Source organism: Ylistrum balloti, unplaced genomic scaffold (genome assembly GCF_031769215.1).
Source record: "Ylistrum balloti isolate Yb309-2 unplaced genomic scaffold, AGI_CSIRO_Ybal_v1 Utg370528, whole genome shotgun sequence".
Lineage (NCBI taxonomy): Eukaryota > Metazoa > Mollusca > Bivalvia > Pectinida > Pectinidae > Ylistrum > Ylistrum balloti.
In genome coordinates this window covers 200,286-226,327 of record NW_026782337.1, presented here as the reverse complement: position 1 = coordinate 226,327, position 26,042 = coordinate 200,286, and the positions used below count along the sequence as shown (strand labels likewise).

General features: G+C 32.7%; 1 protein-coding gene across 1 annotated transcript in view; it reads left to right on the top strand.

Moving 5' to 3' along the window:
- The window catches only part of LOC132555924 (hemicentin-1-like), a 50,690-nt gene extending 26,260 nt beyond the window's left edge, over positions 1–24,430 (top strand). Inside the window, exons 14-19 of the mRNA XM_060220302.1 lie at positions 12,695–12,820; positions 14,309–14,342; positions 15,493–15,635; positions 17,652–17,792; positions 18,838–18,876; positions 20,238–24,430. Of these exons, the coding sequence (XP_060076285.1) occupies positions 12,695–12,820; positions 14,309–14,342; positions 15,493–15,635; positions 17,652–17,792; positions 18,838–18,876; positions 20,238–20,401 (647 nt within the window). The 3' untranslated portion in view covers positions 20,402–24,430. The remainder of the gene's footprint in view (positions 1–12,694; positions 12,821–14,308; positions 14,343–15,492; positions 15,636–17,651; positions 17,793–18,837; positions 18,877–20,237) is intronic.
- Positions 24,431–26,042: the final 1,612 nt, after the last annotated feature.

The window sequence follows — 26,042 nt, the reverse complement described above, 5'->3', positions numbered from 1 at the left end:
AACAACAAAGATAGGCAGAAAATGTAATTTGAGAAGGTGGGAATTAAAAACACAAAAAAAAAAGTTTGAAATTCCAGCTATAATATACTCTTGTAGTGACAAAGCAAATAGCTACGCAGTGAAAAGAAAGACTGAATATGATATTGGTATAAACGGATTTTCACCTCATTAGATTTGATTTTCACATGAAATGAAGAAAATGATTGAACAACTGTGTTTTTTCAAAGACAGCCTATACATTGTCTCTGTTTTTAACTTTTTCCCTGGGAAAATGGCAGGGGATTTAGAGACTGGTATACTTATTAGGTAGGGCATGCTTTAGGGGCTGGTACATTTATAAGGGAGACCTTGCATTTAGGGGCTGGTACGTTTATTAGCGAGGCCCTGCATTTAGGGGCTGGTACACTTATTAGGTAGGCCCTACATTTAGGGGCTGGTACGTTTATTAGCGAGGCCCTACATTTAGGGGCTGGTACGTTTATTAGGAGGTTTACGATACTATCAGCACGTTTAGTACCTGTCACATTCCTATAACGTGTTGGGCACAAAATTAAAAGTAAACATTCCACAGATAGGGCTAGAGTGAAAACACCGTTTACCATCAGGATTACCCTAGATAGTAGCAAAACACCATGTCCTCACATCTTCTGACCGACGGTCAAGCCATGCCTCCGACCAAATATGTACGTTGCCATGTTGACGATGATTTGTGTTATTAAAAGAATGGACGGTTAGGTTTATCAGTGTTTGTCCCAGAGCTACTGCAGAAGATAAAATGTTAACACATCAGATTTAAAGGGTTTTTTTTAAACACAAATTTCACTTTAAATTTTAATGTTAATTCAAACAGGAGATTTAGGGAAAAAAATCTAAAAAGTTACTTTAAGGAAAAATTAAAAATGAAAGGAAATTTTTAGCATTAATGTTATGAGTTATTTATAACCTCCTGAAAGAATTTGGATAAAGTGGTGAATAGATCCCTGGTTTATTTCAAAAGTCAAAACTATTCAAATTTCTTTCAATGTACCTTTAGACAATGTTTGTACTCTGTGGTTAGGTCAGTTCAGTGATTGTATCAAACCAACTGTAGCAATGAACTTCTATTGATAAAGGACGTTTGTAAAAGTGAAATGGAGGGAGATTTCCTGTTTAGTATAGAATGATGGATGACGTAGAAGTCTTTGGTACAGTATTGTATGTTATAATGTTATAGAAAATGGACTAGACCTGAACTTGTCAGGAATCAGCTGGACAAATATAGGATAGTTAACAGGAAATCAGGGTATTTGCTCAGCAATTTTGAGCTCTTTGTCAATAGGTTGTAAAAAAACATTCAGAATCACCTCAGTTTTTATCAATATTGTTACATTTAAAAACGAGGAAGGTCATTTTTATTGTACGTGCAATGTTTGTACAGATATTGTCAATAATATATATAAGTATGCAAAAAAATAAATTATCTTAATTACACGTTCATTGTGTCCGAATATCTCCTCCTATTTGCAAAATTTACATTTGTTTTTTATCTTTCTTTTTTTTTTTTAGAAATATTTATTATTATTGTTAATGTATTATTTTGTATGTTAATTTGACATTGACCAGAGGACAGGGCGTGTCTCAACTCCTCGGCTGTTAATTGGGAGAAAATTCTAACTTGAGGAAGTTGTATCAGATTCTGGTTTAACTAAACATGTTTCCTCCTGCAGTAAACCTGTCTAACATAAACCAGACACCCATTGTACACAATGGCTATGTATCACTGTATCAGAAATCTGGTGTTAGTGGTAGTGAGGGTGGAATGACTGAGAGAATGAGAGATTGGTTCAGGTGAAGGAAGGAAAAACAGACAGAAGAGCAACAGAATGGTGAAGATGAAAGAGTGATAACAAAGAATGACAGATTGGTTCAAGGAAGGAAAAACAAAACACAAGGAAGGAGAGAGGGGAAAAAATGACAGCTATCATTGAGAGGGAAATAATAAAATTGATAATTGTTAAAGATGAAAGTTTTGTTTGTAAAATTAAACAAACCGTAAACTCCCCTGAGGTTAATTCTTTACCATTTCATTTCAAAACCTCAAATGGGTGTAGCTATCTGGCATTTTTCTGAAGTGTATTATTATCTATCCTGTTTTCAAATGTTATAATATATAAATGCAGTTATCTCCCCTGATTTGATCCTCTGCCCCAGACATCAATCAGGGTCTGTTACATACAGCTAGGATTGTGTTGCAAAATTTAAAAGCTTTTGATAATTTTGTCATGATTTGATCATAATCTGCACTTTTTCAACTCAGCATTTTAATTCTTTGAGTTTTATCTCTGAATAAACAGCAACTTGGGACGTCAAAAGCCCTAGAAGCAATTTTCAGAGAGGTCATTCAAGGTCAAGGACACTTGATTGGATACAGAAGTGTTATCTTCACACATGATTGGTCGTTAACTTTTCGAAAGCGTTTCAAGAGGAATAGATTTAAGGATTTTTTATGAGTTTTAGTTTTATTAGCTGTAATAAAAGTCAAAATTTGATTCGGCTTGTATTTATATCACCTGTAATGTAACCAACGCTGAGGTTTAATCAATTCAGTGTATATTGGCCGTGATAAAAATTTTAAATTCCGTCATTTTATACAATAGATCATGTGTGATGAGTATTACAATGAGGGGAAAACAAGATAAAAATTGAAATATCATTAAAATTTTCACCATTATGCATGATATATACATTATATGTATTACATGTAGGTGGATAGGAAAATATAATTTCAGATTTCAGGGCTCTCACACCCCATTTTGGGCCCAGGGCCCTTAGAATTGAGAAAAATAGCTTGTTTTCCTTAGAATTGAGAAAAATAGGCTGTTTTCCTTAGAATTGGGAAAACTTGGGGTCTAAATTGGGAAAAAAATATACTATTTTGCATTGGGAATTCGGCCCCAAATCTGGCAGATCAAGAGCCCTGGATTTTCATTGGTAGGGGGAGGGGGAGAAAAGACATTGTTTCTGTTTTTCTCATCCAACAGCCAGAGTCATATATGAAAAAATATTGATAGAAAAGATGTATTATGGTATGATGTTAAAAAAGGTAACTCTAGGTCTGGTTATGGCTTGTTTGATGAAACCAGAGATTTCACACTCATTATACCTGTCTATGCCGCGGTCACTGGTCTTGATACAGGGTGTTTGTAGAAGCTTATCGAAGCAATCAAGACGAAAAAAAAATGACACAAAAATCAATATGATGGACAGTGTTGATAAGTACATAGTTTATTGACCTGGCTTTCAGTAATAGTCTATATTATATCTACCTGAATAGATTTACCTGGCAGAACGAGAAATGTATGAAAAGCCTACAAGGACGAGCAATTTGTCGATAATATGAAAATTAAGTACCTATACATGTATGTGTCGTATTTAACTAGACTTAAGGATGGTCTGTCTATGATGACTCACTTTCTATGATCACACGTCCTTTTTAGACATAATCTAACGAGGAGTGTTCTCTGCTTGTGATATTCTACAATATACATAAAGTGAAAGATTTAGTTTTGGGTTATTTTAATCCAGTAGCATTGCTACCTTGTAATGACGGTCAAAAAAGATATTTGATCAACATTAAAATGAATTACAGGTGAATCTATTGATTTGTTTGTATTGACTATGAGGGAGGTTTTCTTGAGCTAAAGAAATTTGAATACACAACCACAGAGTTTATGTATTCAGTTGTGGAGAGATCAAACAGTACAAACTGCTGACTTGATGTTCAGTGAAGGCTAAGATTGGGGACACTAAGACCCCTAGCATACAGAGGATGCCCACAATGCCCTTCCATCATTACAAGGCTTATAGGGACATATGAAGATGGTTATTTGGGCCATTTTGTAGTGTCACCATTCTGAAATATCATGAATTGGAACATGGTAGCACAATGCCCCTCCAATCACAAAAAAGACTCGCCAGACATCTTGGAATTGAACAGGATTACAAATAAATAGCAAAAGATGTGATTGAAAACATATACATGATGTTAATCAGCGAAGAAATTTGTGGTCATAGATGTTGCTATAGAGGGTATTCATTTGGGAGGTGGGAGAAGACATGGCTCAAAGCATGTGAAATTAGTCGTCCGCCACAATCATATAGTGAAGTGTGTGCAGGTCATTTCTTTTCACTGAGCTGATTGGAGGATTCTCTGTCGACTTTACATGCCATAACAGATGATACATCATTAACAAGCTATATATTACCAGGGCAATTTATTGAGAATATATCTCATTAATAGATATTAACGTATTGTGAAGCACAGCTGTGCTGTGTTATCGATATTGATGACTCGCTGCCAGGAGTGTTTTAAAACAACTTTATATGGATGCATGACGATTGATATTCCAGTCAACTTCATCTCTGATAGGAATTAATACAGATGGAAAGTTCAATCTTTATAATGAACATCCACCGTGAGAAATTAGTGAAAGCGTTTGTTCCCTGAGGAATTCACACTCTGCTCCATGTGGTTGACTCAGGGCGTTACACGAATACCGGATTATTTTTTCATGGGCTTGCTTTCAAATATTTCTTGATTATTTGCAACTGTTTCCTAGATTCATTAATTTATGTTCGTGGATGTCATTGTGATATGATTTTGACCTGATCTTCTTTGCACCACAAGATATGGCTTGTTCAGGGAAAACGCGGGAGGTTTGTTAACGATCAAAGGGACACCAGTATTAGAAAGCTAAATGGAAGAGTGACTCTGGTTTGAGTTGTCAGAGGATTCGTTTTCCTCAAAGTAATTTAATAATGAGCTGATTTAAAACATGAGATGGGTGTTGGGCTACACTAGGTCTTACTGGGATTTGGCTGCAGTTAAACTTTCTCTAATGCTGCAACGGCATGAGGTAAAATACTGCTAGTTCTAACAATAATCACAACACGAATACTTGACATTTATAAACTATGAGATACAGTAAAACAATTTCGTATTTATATCCAAAAGCACAAACGGCGATATGATATCTGACTCAGGATGGGAATGGCTCACATTAACGCAATGATATTGCATTTGTTTTGAATTCTTGAAAAGAAGTGGGCTTATAATCAGTATGTTATTTATACCTTGTAGTAAACCTCGATGGTGAGAAGGCTCTACCTAAGGGATGTATGGGCTTATATCTGACAATGATACAATAAATGTTGGCATTTTTCCTGATCTGGGTGGGTTTATTATCAGACATGGTCTTACAGAGACGGGCATTGATTGTATTCCGTTGAAAATTCATTTTGATATTTATATGATTTGTCGTTGTCATTGTCGACGTCCTCGTCAGCATCATCGTCTATATATTGTGTTTATCTCTCTATGAATCATCGGGGTAATATTGTGACAGAATATAATTACTCTGGATGGTATGTGATGGGCCTCTTGTTTGTTGTTCACTGAGGTAGCCACCAGTTTCTATAAAATGACCCAAGCTGTTCATTGGGCAATAAACCCAACAAATAAACTATTTCAGTGCTGTTGTTGACACTGTCAAAAGCATGTGCAATGTTGTCCTTTATTTTACGTTGTGCCATGTCGAAATCCTGTCCTACTAATTAATACTGTATGCTGGTTTGCTTTGCCAGCATCTTTAATGTCCAAATGAACCTGCACCTGCTTCTGTAAAATACGCAAGACAAACTCTCTAGGGAAATCACAACCAGAACTATAAAGTTACATTTGGCATCAGAAAATATCTTTATCAAAGGATCAATTGTTAAATTTTGTATTTTTCTGTTTGCATGGTTACGCTGAATAGATTTTTTGGTTATTTTTATCACGGAACTAAAACTTGTATACTTCTGAATCAACAGTTAAACACTTGAATTGAGTGTGTTATGTCAGTCAGACGGTAGCTATACAAGCATAAACAACAACAACTTCCTCACGTCATAAAATATTTTTAGAGAAAAGTATCATCCAAAATGTCAGACAAACTTAACTGATAAGCGTCAAAGGATTTCTACTGATTTAGAGTTTAAACACAGAGCTGTCAAGATTTAAACACCGGAAGTTTTACTGTTTGTTCCGTCTGGTTGTTGACATAGGCTGACAGCTATATCATTGACTTTTTTTGTTCGACAGGAAAATGACGACAATTGAATCTCAAAAGCAAATTATTGTAATCTATGCCGTACTGTCCTGTCTCCATCTAGCTTAGGGGATGGTTAACGTTCAAAGTAAATCTGTAATTTGTTGGTTTCTGATTCAAGATCTAAGACTGAACGCAGGTCTCTGTTATTCTGCTCCAGTCAGCCATTATGAATCGTCTGCTTTAAAATTTCACGTTTAACTACAAAATATCCTTTGATAGATCACTTTGTCTTATTTTATTTCTGCAGCATATTTGGGTCAAATTTGATGAAAGAAATTTACTTTATCGGAACTTGTATCCCCGAATATGAGTATGAATGATTACCTCCCATACTGAAAAAAAAATATGTATAAATATACTGTAATGCTCCTTTTAGTACATAACTTTGTGTACTTTTTCTGAAAAGTACCAAGAAGTACATCCCTTTTTTGTACTGTTTTAGTACTTTTTTTGTACATTATTTCAGTATGGGCTGAGAAAATATACACACCCTTTCTTCCTTTTGTTTCTCTCCTTTGGTGCAAAGGATGTTGATTTTTTTATGTTAATGACCTTTGATCTACTTTGACCTGTGACTCGACATTGATCTGTCATCAATCAGGATGGGAAATGACTTCAGTGATCCGATTTCATAGTTAATCTCTGACATCCTGGGAACGTTGAGGGAAAAAAAACTGAATAATACCTGTCCTCGGGAGAAGGATGAGTAAGCCTCCTGAGGAAATGAGGAGGGGGGGGGGGGAATCAGGGAAAGAAAGAAAGTGCAGGAAAAAGAGAAAATCCAGATTAAATTTTCACATTCAGATTTTTAATCTGAATAAAAAGTATTTCTAAAACTTTGAACTCACCAAAGCAAATTTCGATTGAATGAATAAAGATATATTTACGCAAGTATGACCTTTCAATTGATGGAAAACTTATGTATTGAGTAAAATTTTTTACCAAGTGAAAAAAAAAAATGTATGATTAGTTTGTACAGTCTATCTGTTATACATTTCTATAAACAAGGGCTGATGAAAAGCTGAGTCTGGTGTTTCTTCTCAACAAACTTTTAGTCCTGTCATCAATCTTCTATTTAAGGCTCGTTCTGTGACCATCCCTACAACTAAACCTATTTCCAATGATTGAAGAGTTTGTATTGGTATAAGTTCTATTGTACCGCCTTTGTGTTGTACTGATATATACAACCGCTTCGATGTTCATTTCTCAAGGGAAATCAATTTCAATTTGGTCCCACAGCCTTAAAGCATTTGAATTTAATATCTTATTATTTAAAAAACATTGGTCCAGATATTAAGAATTAATCAAAAGTGTTTTGTTAGAAACACTGTTAAAATATATTACGATTTTTAAATTATGAAAATTTTTTATTCAAATAGAAAATAAAATAAAATATATTTGAACACTTATTGAGATTTAAGAATAACAGAATGATGCAATGGTAATCACTTACAAAATACACTCATTGAAATCATGTCCATTGTCATAAGGGACTTGTGCAAGTCTATTGTGTATCAGATATATAGGAGTATAACGGATTCTTTGTAAACTGAACAATCTGTGTTTTATCAGACCAGGAATGGTTACCATATGTTAACAGCTGTAAGGTTGTACAGTTTTCCTGTAATAATTGGAGGAGGCAGTTGATACCTGATAGCTGTGCATGTTTTTTGTGAGGGGAGGGGGGGGGGCAAGATAGGACATGGGACTTGTTACTGGAAATCAGTCTAAACATTTGGAAACAAACTTGTTGTCCTTTACTGATAGTTGAAATAGAAAACATGAAAATATACCTTTACCTCAAAATTTCAAAGGGTGTAAACACTTCCCCAAATTCAGAAGGTGGGCTTATTAAAGGACACTCAGATAGCATAGATTGTCATGTCTACTGAAACCCCAAAATATAGGGGTGGGCTTATTATCAGGCATGGGGTGAGTGGATAATATAACTTCAAATGTTTTGTGTATTTCAAGATGTGATAAAGCTAAGAGAAGTTATGTAACAGAATTAGGTACATGGCCATATGTTATAAATAACAGAATTTTGTGCAGAGGAGTGGGGAGGGGAGGGGCTGGGAATTTACAATGAAAAAATGAAATATATGTGATGTAAATGTATTTTGATAAGAAAATGTGTCAAGGTTTATAAGAGTCATGGACTAATAGTCATAACGACAGACAGGGTCTGGAATGGTAATAGAATAATGATAACAATGCTTGATTATACCTACAGACAATCTGTGTTGGGGTGTGAGATGTTTTGGGGTCATGACCTTTACCTCCCAATTGATATACCACATGGTAGACACAAGTAAACAATATATCTGCCACTGTAAACATTTGTATCTTGGTAATTACACGACCCCTCCAGATTCCTGGGGCGCTAACATCCTCCCTCTGGTTGGGGAGGCAACCTGATAGGATCCCACTTATACAGGGCAAGGTAGGGAAAGTGACTGATGAGAGGCCCTACAGGGGCACTCCTTAAAAGTTAGATAGTGCATAAAAATTTGGGGAGAATTACACTTAGGTTTTATTTTTTAAATAAACTTTTTTGAAGTATAAATGATAATTTTTATTAATTGATGTCATCTTTAGGTTTTTTAAAATAACTAAATTAACATTTACTTGTGTCTTTCTTAATTTCTCAGTTTTCAAGATATATTTCAAGTATAACGATATTTGTTTGTTTTCTTAAATATCATTTATAGAAAAAATATATGAAAAATAACTAGGAATTATAAAATTAAGATAAAGACAAATATTTGCTGATTAATACTTCAGATTAATTAATAACAAATCATTGATTTTTATTTTTAAAAATTTTTGAAAAATGAAAGAATTAAAAATGTGATTTTGGTTGATTTTGTAAACAAGGAAATATTTCCATTGTTTTACTCGGCAGGATCTAGATCTCTCATTCAGGTGATATCAACAACTTCAAGGTATTCCCAGTCTTTTAAAATTTAATTTCCGATGACTCATATAGGTTCTGTACTATTTGTGGAAACATGATCTTAATCTTAACGGGGTATTATCAAAAGCACCTGTCATCCGAAACGATTCCTATTTCTGCTTGGCATATTTGATTGTGGTGATAAGAACATGGACTGTGTCTGCATTAATACAGAATGAATGACTTGTGTATGTTGGCAATATACTTCTGTAATCAATTAGTGTGCTGATCAGGGTCATTTCATGTTCACTGTACATTGAAGAACTGTATCAAAGGGAGACAACTGAATAATTTCAAACACAATGGAAAGATAAAACATTATTTATATTTAGAATAGATTTCTTAAAATAATATTGTGAATCATTTAGACAATGATGTTTTATTAGTGTTATTTTACTATCAGATAAATTATATACATGTATATAAATTATTGTAATTTCAACGCATTAGTATTTAACAGAAATTATTAAAAAGAAGTGTTAAGGCATATAAAGTTATTAAAAAAAATTATAATAAATTTAATTCTTTATCGTTTATAAGTAAAATAACATAAATCAAGAATCAAAAAGTTCAGTTGTACGATTCCCCTGTGGTGAGCCCCTACTTAGGGTCAGTTGAAAGGTTGACTACTTCATTCAGATGGCTTGAGGATAATGGTTTCCACACATTTTACTGTGCAGTGGAAGCCAGCTTCAATATTTCCAGTTTTGTGCCCTTCTTACTAACTTTTGACATCATAACTGGAGAACAACAGCTATGTCCTATCAGACAAAACAATCTATGGCCAGCCAAGGTAAGTTTTTTATAGATCACAGGCCCTACAAGTACCATGGGAAGAGATGTTTTACAGGCTCCCTGTACCAAAATTTTATTTCTTTAGTTAAAAGTTTGTTGTTGTTTGTTTGCTTATTAGTGTACATACCTACAATTCTGTATTTATTTTTGGGTTTGTAACAAATCAGTTAGATATTATTTGGGACTCAACATTTTTAATGAACTGGTGATTGTATAAGTAGATTTATGATATAGTGTACCTACAGTGTAAGTGTAGAGATCTGCTGTTATCTACTCTCTTAACCTCTATGTGTGAAATGTTCCACTGTTGTAGGTTCTATGTAATACCAATGTCAACAATTTCTGCTCTAACTCAAACTTTCAATCTTCTTGTGTGGGTTTGGTCAACATTCACACAAGTTTCTTTGTTCATTTTTAAGATAGCCATCAGAATTACTCCCCTTGTTTTTTAAAAGTCTTTTTGATCATTACAAGGGCAAATGGGTACAAAATTCAGATCAAGTGATCTGCAAATTCTTGCCGTTGAAAAGCAAGTCGTGACTGTATTTTGAACTTGTGATAGAAATACTTATTTGTTTAGAAATAAGTCAGTGTAATGGATAATAGGTTATGAATGTTACCTGTTTTTCAAAAGAAACAAGAAATTCTTAATTGTTCAGATAGACAACTTACAGTGAAGTTTTGTTAGTTTTAGAAAAATTAGACAAGTATAAATTGCTGGAAATGATAAATTATGAATCGTGCTAATGTAGAGGTTTTCAAAGTCCTGATGTTTTTATAAATAACACCTTTAGTATATGTCAGTTGGGTACATATTAATTGACAGGACAACAATTAATATGATTTGTGGATGTTTTTGGTCAACATCTCACAAATATGTTCAATCAGAGAAAAACATCAACACCTGACATAGAACAGCCATTAGCTACAGGCTTCACACAGTCAGCAGTGCCCTAGTAAGGCCCCTTTAGGTGATTGAAAAGGTCTTTATTGTCCTTTGGGGGGCCATTATAATGATTTATAAAGGGCCATAATTAGATTTCCCAAGGGGAAACCTTCTAGTATTGTCACCATAGGGAGTTCTGATAACTGACTTTGTAATGGACACTTCGGACAATGGTCAAAAGAATGGACAATGGTTAGATGACCTGGGAAGGTAACGCAGAGGAATGATTGTCATGGTGATTGAAAAAAGTAACAGGAAAAATTCGGGAAAAATATGAAAGGTTTGTGATCTGAAATGTTTGAACAGCTGACCATATATTACAATATATGGCTTCAAACTTTATACTGGCTCATGTTTCTAGAATTTTGAATTTGATCACTGGAATATATCTGATTCTGTGGAAATCGAGAAATAAACCAGACAGTATTTAACTAAAAGACTGGACAAAGATAACTGATAGAATTGTCTCTGTGTTTTATGGCTGTGAAACAGTCTCTAAAACCTACACAACACATATTCATTATCATTATAGCTAGTGGTATTTGTTAGGGTGATGTCAGAGGAAGTGAAAAGTTTGTTGGGATGTTTAATTTGTCGAATATGTGATAAACATCAAATAATGTCATTCTATAAACACGTCTTGATTGGGAGTATTGAAAAAGGAATTTTTTCAGAAACATACATAACTTTCCCTTCTTTAACACTTTTTGTAATTTTCAGGAGGCTGTTTGTAAATCTTGTGTTCTTTTATTTCACCGTAGTTTTGTCTAATTTGAGTTCAAAAATTAAGATTCTATTTATTCTGTTGTTGCTTTTCTCCATCATCCTGTTTCAAACACGTTCAAAAATCATCGCCACATTGACTTTACAACACTTCATGATCATGACCTTCAATTTTTCATGAATCAAGACAACAAGAAAAAGTTTTAGAGTAAATCACATCATCATTAGGTTTGTCGTACTTTTCATCAAATTTCTATCTATATTTATCGGCCTTGTTATCAATGCAATTAAGGAAATTGACTTGAATAAAAGTAAGGTGGAAAAAAGACCATAAAAGTGTCACATTTTCTGTAAACCAGGAACAAATCTATAAATACAGATTTATAGCATGACCTGCAGACAAACTAGTATCACTCCTTAGTGAAAAATTTCCCATTATGAAAATGGCATTAACAAATTACGGTAGATATTCTTGAAAATGATCAACTGATATTCAACTGGTGATTAACATTTTGTCTCATGTGAAAATTTTACGTATTTAGTGAAGATTGGTTTATGTTAAAATTAACATTACAACACATTTAGTAAAACAAAGCAATTCTTTTTATTATCCATAAATTGATTATGAATTATCATTTAATTTTCTGATATTCACAATGTGGGGATTTTTACCGTAATTCCAGACAGGTCTTTTTTTGCGTAGTTCATCAGTCATCTTTGAAGCTGCTACATAACATGTACATGCTTCAAAATGATCCATTTCATTCGGGCGACTAGGAGAGAGAAAGCTGTTCAGTAGCAAATATCGCTAGAATTAATTGGTTCCATCATGCTGCATAACGAATCAAAAGAAATTCTTCATAACCTTGGAAAATGCGTCTTCCGTTACCATAGCAATGCATTTATCAATATATAACAGTGTCTGTTATTGGATAGGTGTGCGTTTTGTGTGATGTATAAAGGATAATCTGTAGTGGACCTCCATTGTGATGGGAGGTTGGTGTCGCAATCTCAAATCATTAATATGCTTCCTTGTATTTGAATTAAACAAACATTCAGGATGCAGTAATATTCTTTTTGAAGGTACTGTAATACTCTTTAGAATATTTTCTTTACTGATGTTTCTTCGTTCTGTCATTCCAGGCCAGGCCAGTAACCCAGATCTCTCCGCGACGGGAGTCATTGCTATAGGAGCTGTGTGTGCCGCAGTCCTCATCGCACTGCTCTGTGTTCTCGTCTATTTCATTTGCCGGCGGCGACAAAATAACGGTGAGTATCGCACATATCTGACCAGGGTGGACCAGTTTTTCTCGTCTCTGTTTAGTTTGTAAGTCAAGGATACGTCAGATCCATTGTACTGTGTGTAATACCTCTATTTTACCTCATGATCAAGTCATGTGACATTTTTAGCGCGATATATATGGTAAATCGTCATGAGAAAATCTGATTTCTGATTCAGTTCGAGTTTGATTAAACCAATCTGCATTCATAGCTTTCATAATATTCATGACTTCTTAAATTTCATGTCAAGTCTTGCATAATCTTGAAATTTAAAATCTAAAATTTAAACTCAAATTCAATATTTTATTCATGATGTTTTTGCTTGAACACGATTGGTTTTTGGAAAATTAAGTGTAAATGATTGATAAAAGAGATTTTTGGAGTTAATCTTGAATTAAAAGTGCAATGATGGTATAATTTGTAATGGCGGTGGTATTAGAACTGTCCTTTGTGTGCCTTTGTTCTGTCTACCGCAGATTAGATAAATTGACAGCTTCAGTGTAATTGATTAGATAAATTGACGCCCTCGGTGGAATTGAATTTCGATGTTTTCTGTGACAAAGACATTTGATATTTTCTGATGCAGGTGTTGATTGTTGAAATTGACATTTGTCTCATACAGTGACCTACTTCTCATACACTGGAAATCTAAAAAGTAAAATGGGACTACATTTATTACTGTTTTGACAGAAATGATTTAGAATTTATGATATTGGCAGCAGTTTAATGATTTGACGGATGGGTAGTGTTTTATTATTTATATCATCTCAATTCGCAAGTAATAATTTTGACATGAGAATGAAATGAAGTGATGTTGGGTGGCCGTGTGTGATGGTGGCACTGTCTGACGGGGGCTCTATGACGGTAGGGTGTGTACTTGATATTAGGGATTGATACAATGATAATCTGTATTTTATTTGGATTTGATCTCCATGTCTTCCATAACCATCCCATGCAATTTCTGTCTCTCTGTCTCTGTCTGTCTGTCCATTTGTCTGTGTTCATCCATCTGTCCGTCATCTGTCCAATATTTGTACTTTCTGTCAATGCTAAATATACATGTACATTTTGTACGGCTGTCCTGTTTCCACTTTCTGACAATTCTATTGTGTTTGTGCCAATTACCTGTTCTGTCTGTCTGTCTGTTTGTGTCCATCTATCTGTTGCTGTTCTGTCTGTCTGTCTGTGTGTGCCCATCTATCTGTCACTGATCTGTCTGTCTGTCTGTGCCCATCTCTCTGTCACTGATCTGTCTGTCTGTCTTTGTCCATCTATCTGTCCATCGTTTGTCCATGCTTGTACTTTCTGACAATTCTAGTGTTTGTACCAATTATCTACTGTATCATCCTCATATGACCCTGACTATAGTACGGACTTTAAGTCAAGAAAAAGTTTGATTTCAATTTTATCTTAATGTATTTAAATTCTTTAATCTTCACTCTATTGATAATCTCTGTAATTATTTGTACTCCACAGCTGCCAAAGACTATGAAAACGCACAAAATGCCAAGTAAGTAATGTTTCCAATTCTTCATCAAATTTCCCCGTTTTAATGGAATGAAACCGTAGTATAAGCCTAACTGTCTCAACACAACGTCTCGTAGCTTCAACACAACATCTTATAGCTCCAACACATCGTCTCGTATAGCTCGGTTATAACCTCGACTGACACCCTTCGATGTAGGCCATTTTGACAATCTCTTGATTATCGTTTGAAATCTGCCCACTTGATCATTTCATGACAATTTCTATATATGTGTCATTTGCAAGAATAATAAAATTTTACAAAAAAATTGTTTAGGTAATTATGAAAAATACATGTATCGTACAGCTACAAAATTTGAGCATTTCATTTTAGTGGATCAAATCTGTCTCAGAAAATTGGAATTTTTTTGGAAATATTGAAGAAAAAAAGGAGGATAACCTTTTTTTCATTGAGAACTTGGATTTAGATGATAAACTTTGAGTCAAAAAATAAGATTGAAGAAAAATCCTAGGTTTGACATTAAATCAATTGTTTAAAATGGCAGCTATTGAAGGAGCAGACGACGACCTTTGATAGTCTGTTATATATACAGACTTAGAGAATGCATGCACTTCATACACACATGTTCTGTATGGGAATTATGTGTAATTTTTAGTTTAAATGGACTTGCAAAAACCGTTACAAAATGTCACGTCCTGGTAGCTGACAACCCCAACATTCGGCAGAGATGTAAACAAACTTAGATGATGCATCCATATTTTCTGGATTTGTAAATATATTTGTTGAAAACCTATTCTCAATTGGAGACAAATTCTGTTTTCGAGCTGATTTAATCTTGACAAAAGATTTTACGTATGTAAAAATCTGTTTGAAATCTTTTCTTGTTTTCATAACAGAAACACTAGTCTCTGTAAAAATGATATTTTTTTCTGAAGTAAGAAATCATACAGAAGAATCATTTTTATCCTTGAAAATATGATGTACATCTATATTATCTAGATCTCTGCCACCAGTGTTTTCTTTATTAGTTGTTGTAGCCATATCTACAGTAAAACTTGCCAATAGTACATTGTTATTTGGCCCCTGCATTTTTAGTTTACTTCCTGATGTGGAAAATGTTACAATCCTTTGTGTTGCTTCTTCCTCACATTTTTATTTGCATTTTGTTTTTCAGCAGGCAGACACAGCCGGTAAACGGCATAAATATTCCTGCCAAACCAAAACGAGGCTTCGACAATCCAGGTATGGACACAACAGAGTTTTACGAGTCCTATCATCTGGACCAAACGCGTGGCATGAGTGGTAGTACTAATATGTGTGAGTAGTGGTTTCTCTACTAAAACAAGGTCACAGCAACCCTGTTTCCAAACACTCACTATTTTACTCAGAATAACTCATAAGAATCATTAAGAATCTTTAAACCAATAAAAAAATCCTTATATTTAGACTTCAACTGTCTGTCCAAACTGTATCAGTCAAAGATAAGGCAATATAACATTTCATTTTCACATACTCACTACAATTATTTGTTTATATATAGCATCAAATTTGACCTACTTTTTCATAACTAGGTCATTGTTACTCTAACATTACTCAATATCACACTTCTTTGATTGGTTCTCTTCAAAATTTATGGAATACAAGTAAAGTTTAAGTAAAAATAGACAAGGGAAGGGAGGGGGAGGGGCATTTCCTTCTTTTAATAAAAAAACTTTTCTTACAATGCAAAAACATTGTTTTAAAAAGTCATTTTTTAAAATTCAGAAACAATAAACTGTTCAGCTTTATAATCAGGAACTTTCGAATTGTAATCTGAAATTCGACCATATTGTTGCTGTTTCCTGTTGCAGGCATGCATTAAAATCATAATGGACTTCTGTTTTTAAACAATTGATCTTCATCCCTTACTTTCAAAACAGAATATCAAAATTTTTGAAAGAAATGAAAAATAAAAAATTATGATTTACTTTCACTGTAAACTTCGTACAATCAGATTTTAGCACAATATCTTTATCTTTTGGCAAATAATCACAGTGCTGAATTAGCGCATTCACAATTATTGCTAAACAAAAATTGCTGAAATTAGTACAATCATATTTTAGCCGAATTTGATTTCTGCTAACATATGTATTGTTACAGTATATCAAATACAGACATAGTATGTTGGCATATCGAATATAATTTTTATTACAAAAACTACATATCTAAGTGTAGCAAATAGATTATTGTATTTTGCGATCAAATTATAAACAAAATAGAGGTCTGTTTTCCTTCCAATATTGTTTGTGCACTTGCTTGCTTGCTTGTTTTTCTTGTATGCTTTGTCTTCTGTTTTGATTGATTGATTGAAAATGATTTTAATTCTTGCTGGTAAGAATATTGTTTATTTCATAAAACTTGAGAAGTTCAAAAATATATTTCAAAAATTTTCCTGAAATTATAGTAAAGAAAAGTATTATTTGATGAATTTTAGAAATTTTGAAGTTAAGAATTTATTTTTTGAAGATATCAATCCAGCAAACCAGAAGATATCAAAATCCTTGTTATTTTCATCTGTTTATCTTTTTTTCCTCTGAGTTTTAAAGTAAAACCTTGTTATACTGTCATTGTAGTGCATTATAATGGCACATTTTATCATTATACAGAGTTTGGCGTTGTATATTATAAGTCAGATTCAAGATTTAAAAATCATTTAGAAAAAATGAATGATATGAAAACTGATGACATTAAAAAGATAGAAAGCAGCGTTATTGATGGAATTTCAAGGTTTTACATCATAACCATATCAGCATTTTGTGCAAAATGTGAAATCCATTTCTTTGCTTAAATCATTATTCTTCACCTGCTTGGAAATTTTGCCACATGTAAACTAATAATTTCACTTTTCATTTAATAATCAAATAATACACATTTATATCTATATATTCTAAGCTTGGTGGTTGGTTATCTCCCCTTCCTTCAAGGCACTTTCCTTTTGACAATTTACCTTCCCAAAGCTTCAATTACCTCCCTTTGCAAACTTCCCCTTGCCACCAGATGTCACTGTATGCAAAACAAATTACTGAATTTATGTTTTAAAAAAAAATTTTTTTTCTTTGAAATGATACTATGTTCTAGAAAGTGTGATAAGTTCTTAAAGAAATATGTTGCAACAGAAGATGAAAAGTATCATATAAGAAATTGTAATTTCATCCATTTTGTATTTGGTCAAGTCATTTTTTGTGAAATTTTCATTTGATATGATAGAAAGATGATGTATGAATTTTCAGTATGAAAACTAGATAAAGGATATTCACCTTTTGATGTGTTGATTCACATATCAATTAATTTCAGATTCTGGACTGAACCATATGAATTATCCTTCTCATGCTAATAATGGCCACACCCCCAATGGGAATATCCCTCTAGACACCTCATACGATTCTCAATTAGAGAAACGTCTGTATGAAAACGAAATGAACAGACGAAACGACAGTAAGTTATTCATCATTACACAAAATAGTAAAATATCCTTTTCACCCCTTTGTGAATATATTAGAATCTTCTTTCCCAGAATTGGGTGAAACTATTGTCCCTTAGGAGAGTTGAAAGGTTGGTTTCTCTTTATTTCTATGGCACAAAATACACAGTATATAGTTTATGCTCATATCACCAGTATTTCATTGAAATTACAGTTTTAAAGAAATTACTGGTAATTTAGGCAATTAATCACCAAGGGAGATAACTTTGAAGTTACAGAGCATGTTTTTTCTTCACCAATCAAATCATTAAGCACTATCACCTCATTTGCAACATGATCATAATTAAATCATTCACTCATTTTATCCTCTTTGTTTTGTTTTTCATAGTAAAGATTTATTTCATAAGTGTGTGTTGTCTCCCTTGTGTAGTACTCTTCAGTATTTTCAGTTTTTAGTTGAGAATTTATTTTACTAAGGTTAGATTTTTTGAAATCAATTTAGAGGATGGTTTATTATCACCTTTTATGTGTTGTGTGTAGTTTATATATAATTATCTCCCCTTTGGTTTAGTTACAAGCATTCTGATTGGGGAAATAGTAAACCAATCATATTGCTCCAACTTGTTTTTGAGTTTGTTTGGTTTTGATATTTTGAATTTTTAATACTACTGATATAATCTTGGTTTTGGTTTAATTGTTTCTTAACTTTGAGTTGCAATTTTCATTTATTGTAATATATACCATAGAATTTAATGAAGACAGAATTTTTGACAAAAAAAAGAAGAAAAAAATAATATTTAAAACAATTTTTAAAAAAAATAATTTTGAAAATTTTATTTGAAGAAAGTATATTGAATTCATATTACACTTGTTTACAATAAATATTCATGAAGGGATCATTTGATATGACATTTGCTTAGAGAGGAAAAGAATCAAAATAATGATTAAATGTATTATCACTTGGCATGTCTGTACAACAACAAGGTACAAAGGGATGGCTATCAGTGTTGTTAAATTGTATTTGTCACCTATTTAAATGTAAATTTTACGTGTTTACAGATATGAATAGCGAGGCTTTTAATCACAACAAACAAACAGGTGGGTAGCAACTTGATTGTCTTTTTGTATCTTTGTTTTTCCATTGTGTCTTCATTACCATTTCTTCCCGAGAAGCCTAGTCAGTCTAAACAATGTCAGCTTCACCTGTTTAACGAGTTGGCTTTTCAAATTGTTTATTTTTTTTTCAAATACCGATTAAAATGAATTTTGATTCATGCAATGTTAACATTGTAATGCTTATTTTAAAAGTCAAAGAGGATGAAAATTTCGCGTTGAAATGTTAAAAAGCTGATGAAGCGTATGGATTAGGTTTGCATTAAGACGTTTAATCTAGATCTCCATTTGTCTGTGTTTTTATATAAAAGACTGACATCTACTGAAGTTGAACTGTTGATGTGATCATCTGCGCAATTTAACGGACAATTAATTTTGTGTACGACTAGCTGATCTAATTATCCTGTGTGAGATTTATCTACCTCAACTAGGCACGTTTAGAACGGTATTGATTGTAGAATAAATTTTTTTTCCTTCATTTTTGGAATAATGTTTCAGTAAAGAGTGTAATTTGCATATTTAAATCGTTATTATTTTACATATATTTGATAATATTTACATAAATTTAAATACATAGATTGGTCTGATAAATTTAACATCCATCATGTAGTTAGTTTTTTAAATGAAATATTCAAATAGGAATACCATGGATATGACAATATTAAGAAATTGGAGATTAGTGTTTTTTCATTGATTGTAGAATTAGTTTTTTTCATTTCTTATTGGAATATTGTTTAGGTAAAAAGTGTAATTTGCATATTTAAATCATTATTATTTTCCATATACTTGATAATATTTACATAAATTTGAATACATAGATACATTGATTGGTCTGAGTATTAAGAAATTGGAGATAAGGTTTTTTTTTTTCATTTTTAAATTAATGTTATTAATATTTTTACATTTGTTGGTACTTGTCATCTGTGTAAACCTTTTAGAATCTCAAGAGCAGAATACAAAGCAAAGAAATATGAAGTGTTTTGGAGTGGGGAGTTGGGGAGGGGGGGAAGCTGGAAATGTTGACTGATATTAAACGAAATTCACCGTTTTTGTCTTGACAAAACGTTCATTGCCTCAATATAAAGTTTCATTTTACAAGATTTCTTTACTGGCTCCCAGTTTGTTTTTGATAGAAAATCTGGTCTGCATGGAGAACATTCAATTTCTTTAAATACATTACCAAATTCATTTCTTGCTTGTTTTGTTGTGAAATGAATAATAAACTCTTGATATTTGAGTAGTGTATATATATAAAAAAAAAAATGGACCAGAATTCTAAATTTAAATTTGAAAAAAAAAAAAATCTGCCATAATTTTTGAAATTACCCATAACTCTCTTGTTTCAGATTCATCTATTCATGGAACACCTAGAAAAGATCAACAACAGTACATTGACCTCCATCCGGAGGACCATAAAGAGGGCGGAAGTTTTGGAAGTGGCATGGAGAGTGGTTATTCAACTCCTGATTCATCCAAACCAAAAAAGGTTATTTACGAGGTTGTTGTATGATGTTCTGGAGCCACTTGTGCTATTTATAGTGTCGTGAAGTACCTGTGAGGCTACATGTTGTCATGGTGATCAGGACAAAAAAATCTGCCTCATTCTGAGGAGCATAGCCAAGAGGCTGCCTCATTCTGAGCAGTGTGACAAAGAGGCTGCCTCATTCTGAGCAATGTGACATAGAGGCTGCCTCATTCTGAAGCAGTTTTATGACACCATGTCATTGATGAATTGACCTCTGTGACAATTTGTGCTTCCAAAAATCTCCAAGCATGGGTATTCCCAGTTCTGTGTCGTCTATGTTTGTGTTGATGCCATAAGTGTTCCTCATTTCTATTGGTGGAAACCAAAAATCCCCATGCCTCTTGTTGTATATGATACAAAAATCCCAAGCTGGTTACCAAAATTGTTGCCATAGTAACATCACAACACCATTTGTTCTGATGACTGATTTAAAGAGTCTCTTTGCAAGGCTTAATGGATTTTTACCTTGTTGTCAAGGCGACAGCATTACCTTGCTGTGAAGGCGACAGCATTACCTTGTTGTGAAGGCGACAGCATATTCTTTATAGTAAACATTTTTTTTTAAAAAGTGCTCTATGAGGTTTAACTATGATCCACATCTACAAACGTTTATAGGATGTAGGATTTTTTAACATGGTAATCAAGCATGATTATGATCTCGAAATTCCATGTGCTCAGGGGAAGCAAGACATGGGAAGACATTTATTCTGGCGAAGAGAATCGCTGTATGTGTAGGCAAACACATGTACCCGTATACGCAGACGACATGACACCCACAAAACTTTTGTATACGCAGAAGTCATGACACGCATCCTGCTGTACGCTGATGTCTGATCGCAATAATACACAATAGTTTTAAGTCTATATAAATCATTTGTCATCATTTAACAAAGTGAAAGTGTAAATAACTCACAAATTCAATAATTTATGACATTAGAAATTGTTTTCCTTAAAAAAATCATTGAAGGAAATAACTTGCAATAACATATTTTTTTTCTGAAATCCAGTAGAATTGTCATTTGTTGAATATGAGACTTTACTGCCATCTTTGTCATCAAATATTGTTGTCTTTGCTGCAGAGGGGGTTTTTCATGATTGGTGCTCAGTTGTTAATCATGTTATGTGTCTCTGGTTCCATTTCAGTTATGAAAGAAATTTTGAAATAAGGTTTGAAATATTCAAATATATGTTAACTTAAAACATGATTGATATTTTTGCCCACCATATATGTTTTGTGCTTATGTTCATTTCTTAAAACTTTGTAAGTGCAAAACCAAAATTTGTGTTCTGCTAAGTGTAGAATATTCTGTTGTTTTCAGGAAATATCTTCTTTAATCCAAAAATTATTTAAATCAGTACAATCTATCAACGTGAAATATCTATATATAAAGATTTTTATTACAGAGTGTATTTAATTTTTAAATATGTAAATTTTAAATGTTGCTGTAAATCACAAAGTGGCCAACCCGAAAGAAAATTGTTTGTTGTTTTAAATACTCATTCAATAGACGCATTCACATGAAATATATGGTTTAAATTCTGTTTATGGAAATTAATTTAAAATTTAACAAGAAAATTGACTTTCTAAGGGTGAGAGAAAAAAATTATGCTCCATGTTGATAAAAACTTATCGTTTAGTTAAATATTGAAAATATATCTTTGTCATGAGAATTTTCTTTAAATTAACCTGAAAATTCAAATTTAATCATACATATGCTTTGGTCCTATACTGTTTGTTTCTTAATATATATACAGGCAGAAAGAGTGTGTGTGTTTTTATATAAAAAAAAATGTTGCGTGAATGTTTTTTTTTTTTTTCTCTCTTTTTTTAACTCATGTACCTCAAAGTTGTAAATACAAAAAAATAATTTTGTGTATTACCCTTGTAATGTCCGTGGATTTGAAAGTTCGGCTTCAAAAGCCAGTGTGTTTGAATAATCAGAGTTCAAGGGTTTTCATTTTGGCCTTGTTCAAAGTTTTTGGAGAATAAGTTATGTTCAGGATAATGAACTCAAAATCAAAATATACCAATTTTGAAGGTATATTATCATAAAACATTGAATCATTGGAGAAATATTTCTTATTTCTTTGATATTAAAAAACAAAACAAGAAAAAATTGTAATTACATTTTTTTTATTCTTTGCATAAATCTAAACTAAAACAACTAAAATGCTTTAAGATTTGATTTTTCAAAATCATCACTGACTAAAGCAGAAAGGAGCGTTGGCATAACTGTTTATAATGTTTTACTTGAATTAAAAATAGATCTCTCGATGGCTACTTCAGAGAGTAAACTTAATGAATAAACATGTTTGTTACAAGAGAAACTCTTCAAAAATTTAATTACCGGAATATAATTTGAATTCCAAAAATGATTGAAGAGAATAAAAATGAATCTCCTTGGTTTGTGAGAAAACATAATTATTTTTGTACATTTTTTGTAATTCTATGAAGTTGTAAATATTTAACTATGAAACATATCGTCCATAAAACACATATATCTTACACAACAAAATATTATCCTGAAAGGGGAGGTAACTTGACCTCCACTCTGAATAATGCCACACTAATCAAAATCTTTCACTGATTGAAGGGAGATAACTCCAATTTTATAAATATTTTCTTTTCTGTGCCTTTCATGAAATAAATTTCATACTGATGCAAGTTATATGCACATATCATATTTTTCATTCAATCTAATTTTTGAGATGCAATATCTTGAACCGTCCGTCATCAAAAAAAAAAAGATGCACTGCTTTAAATATATAGATCAGAAATACCATGACACATCAAAATCACTTGCCTTTAGAATGCTGTCATTTTTCTCCCATTACAACTGTACTTAGATTTGGCAAAAAATTAAAGTGTTGGAAAGTGTTTTTGTTATTAGTTCCCTTTTAGGTAGATATTTTCGTGGTTTCAGAATAAAACTGTTGGTTTAATAGTTCCTGGTTCTTTGTTTCCTGTTATAGATTCTGTAATAATGTTTCGTGTTGAATATCTGTTTCTTTATCTATAGACCTAACCACTGCCAACTGATCATTCAGTTTCCTTTCTGTGAAGTTATTTTTCCCTTAAATAATTATAAATTTTCACATTATCTGATCTCTAAATGTGAATTTTAAATTTACATGAAAGTCATCCCAAACACTTTTTAGATTGCTGAAATATATTAATATTTTTATCCCTAAATATCAGTTATTACTTACATTAATTAAAATGTTAGCCCAGAGGTGACCATATTGAAACAAAACTAATAATTATGATACAAACTAGAGAGAAATTAGATATATTAATCTTTAAAATTTTTAAGTTAAAGAAATATAGTCAAGAATTATAAATGTAAAACAATTTTTTAATCGAGAGTCAAGATGTATATATTGTATGCATGTCAGCATAGTTAGAAATACTGTGACATAAGATTACAGATGTTTGATATACAGGATCTGGGTTAACCAAAATCTAACAGTTCCAGTCGTTGCATTCAGACCAACCATTTTAGAGGATGAGTGTTTTTTTGTTGTTTTTTTTTTTTTCAAAGAAATTCAGTGAGAGAACTTTTGCAGAAGATGTTAATCAAAAGTAGATTATGGAAAGCGAGAGACGATCAGAGGGTTAGAATGAAAAAAGAAAAATTGGAGAAAGCTAAGGATGAAAGTGAAAGTATAGGAATACCAGAACTGGTGTTTGATAATGAAAGCGTGAAAGATGAAAAAGAAGCTGAGATAATGAGTTGAATTAGAAAGGGTATAAGAGAGTGATAGAACAGATGATTGAGAGTGGCAGAGGAAAGAAAAAAAGATGTTAGAAAAAATGAGATGCTGTGAGTGAGAGAGGAGAGAACAGAGATATAAAGGTACAAAAGAAAGACTTGCACAAGTCATTTTATTTTTGCACCTTTAAATATTATGTATAAAAATCAGCATGTAGATTTATTTATACCTGTATCTAGCGCCTGTACATTGTAGAAAATCTAATTGAACATTTTTGTAACAAAGAATGAAAGAAAAAAAATGGTCATAATAAAAATATTATAAATAAGTTATTTGTTGGTGTTCAGTGTTGTCCATGTTGTATTACATAGTTCAGCTGCCTGAAAGAACACGGAGCTGAGGCCGTGTCAACTTTTACATATACATGTCATATTTTGAAAACACCAAGAGGCCAGGAGTTGTCCTTCTGCCAGTTATATTTTTGAATGAAGGACAATGATGTCTCATATTAATGACGCTTACCCTATTTCAAAGTCACATAAGCTGAATGTGTAACAATTTTTCAATAGTTTTTTTTCTGAATAACTAATAAGCCCAAACTATTGCTATGTGGCTTGTGGCTTATACATTGTAGCAATATCAATTTTTTTTTTCAAATTAATGACCTTGACCTACTTATAAAGTGACACGTGCTGATTGTGTTTAAATCTGAATAACTGAAGGCTTAGCTTACCATTGGTAGGGTGTAATGAAAAGCAACCAGATTTATCCGATTTAACTACTTTTAAGGCAACACAAGTCGAATATGTAAACAATTTCGAAAAAATGGAAAGGCCTAACCATTCCCATATAACATTAATGATTTACCAAAGTTCACACTCAACAATGGCGTTTATTCATCCCAAGACGTTTATAAATATCCAGGAAGAAAAATCTGCAAACCTTAAGAGAATAAAACTTTGACACAAGACACCGGGAAAGGCGAGTCATAATTAGACTGTCCGGAGGTCTTTTCACGACTGTTTTAATGGAACACCAGTCTTAAACTGCGGTCTCACGAGTGTCTCGTCTAAAGCTCGTTGGCATGACGTCTCTCCTACTCCATTATGCCGATACCAAAATAAAGAAAAATTATATGTTTATTTTAATAATGTCCGCTGAAGGCCGTAACAGTTGAATAGATAAATTATTCTTCTGGAGTCAGAAATTCCTCATACTGGCGGCGCTATTTGATGATAATTAAGAAGGGCTCCGAAATACATGTGAGCATGTTGCTGATAATGATAAATGCCAAGGACTTCCGAAACATCTTTCTGCAGACGACAGACCTGGATATTCTAAGGAATTAAGGAGTCCAAATGAGTTAATTTTAATGATCCACTAATGTTTACATCTTCTTTACAATTTTACATGCATATGAAACAAACAAAAAAGGAAATTCAGGGAACTTTGAATATGTATTACAGAAAACCAGAAATTTCTGTTTCTATGTGAGATTTGAATCTGGATGTGTTTGATGCTCGCTTGTTTACTTCGTGGTTTCGTTGTTGTTTAATTTGTTCTTATATGGGAACGTGACATTACTTACTTGGACTGATAAAGATTTACACGTGGGGCGTCCTTACAACAGAAGACACTTATACTGCCGGAACACCTGGTCTTAAGTTCCTTGTACTTTTATATGAGTCTCGGTGTAAATCTCTACTTTGTTATTATTTTGCCGTAGTTTATCAAACTTATGTTTGAATTAAGATTTTTTATTATTGTTTTAGAAGGACATGGAGAGACATTTCAATCTGTTGTGTTTTAGTATTGATCAATCTAACAATATTATGTTATAGAGTTTTCACGAGGAGTGACACCACGACTCGCGTTGTTATAACATGTTTTCGTACTGGCAATAACCAGGATC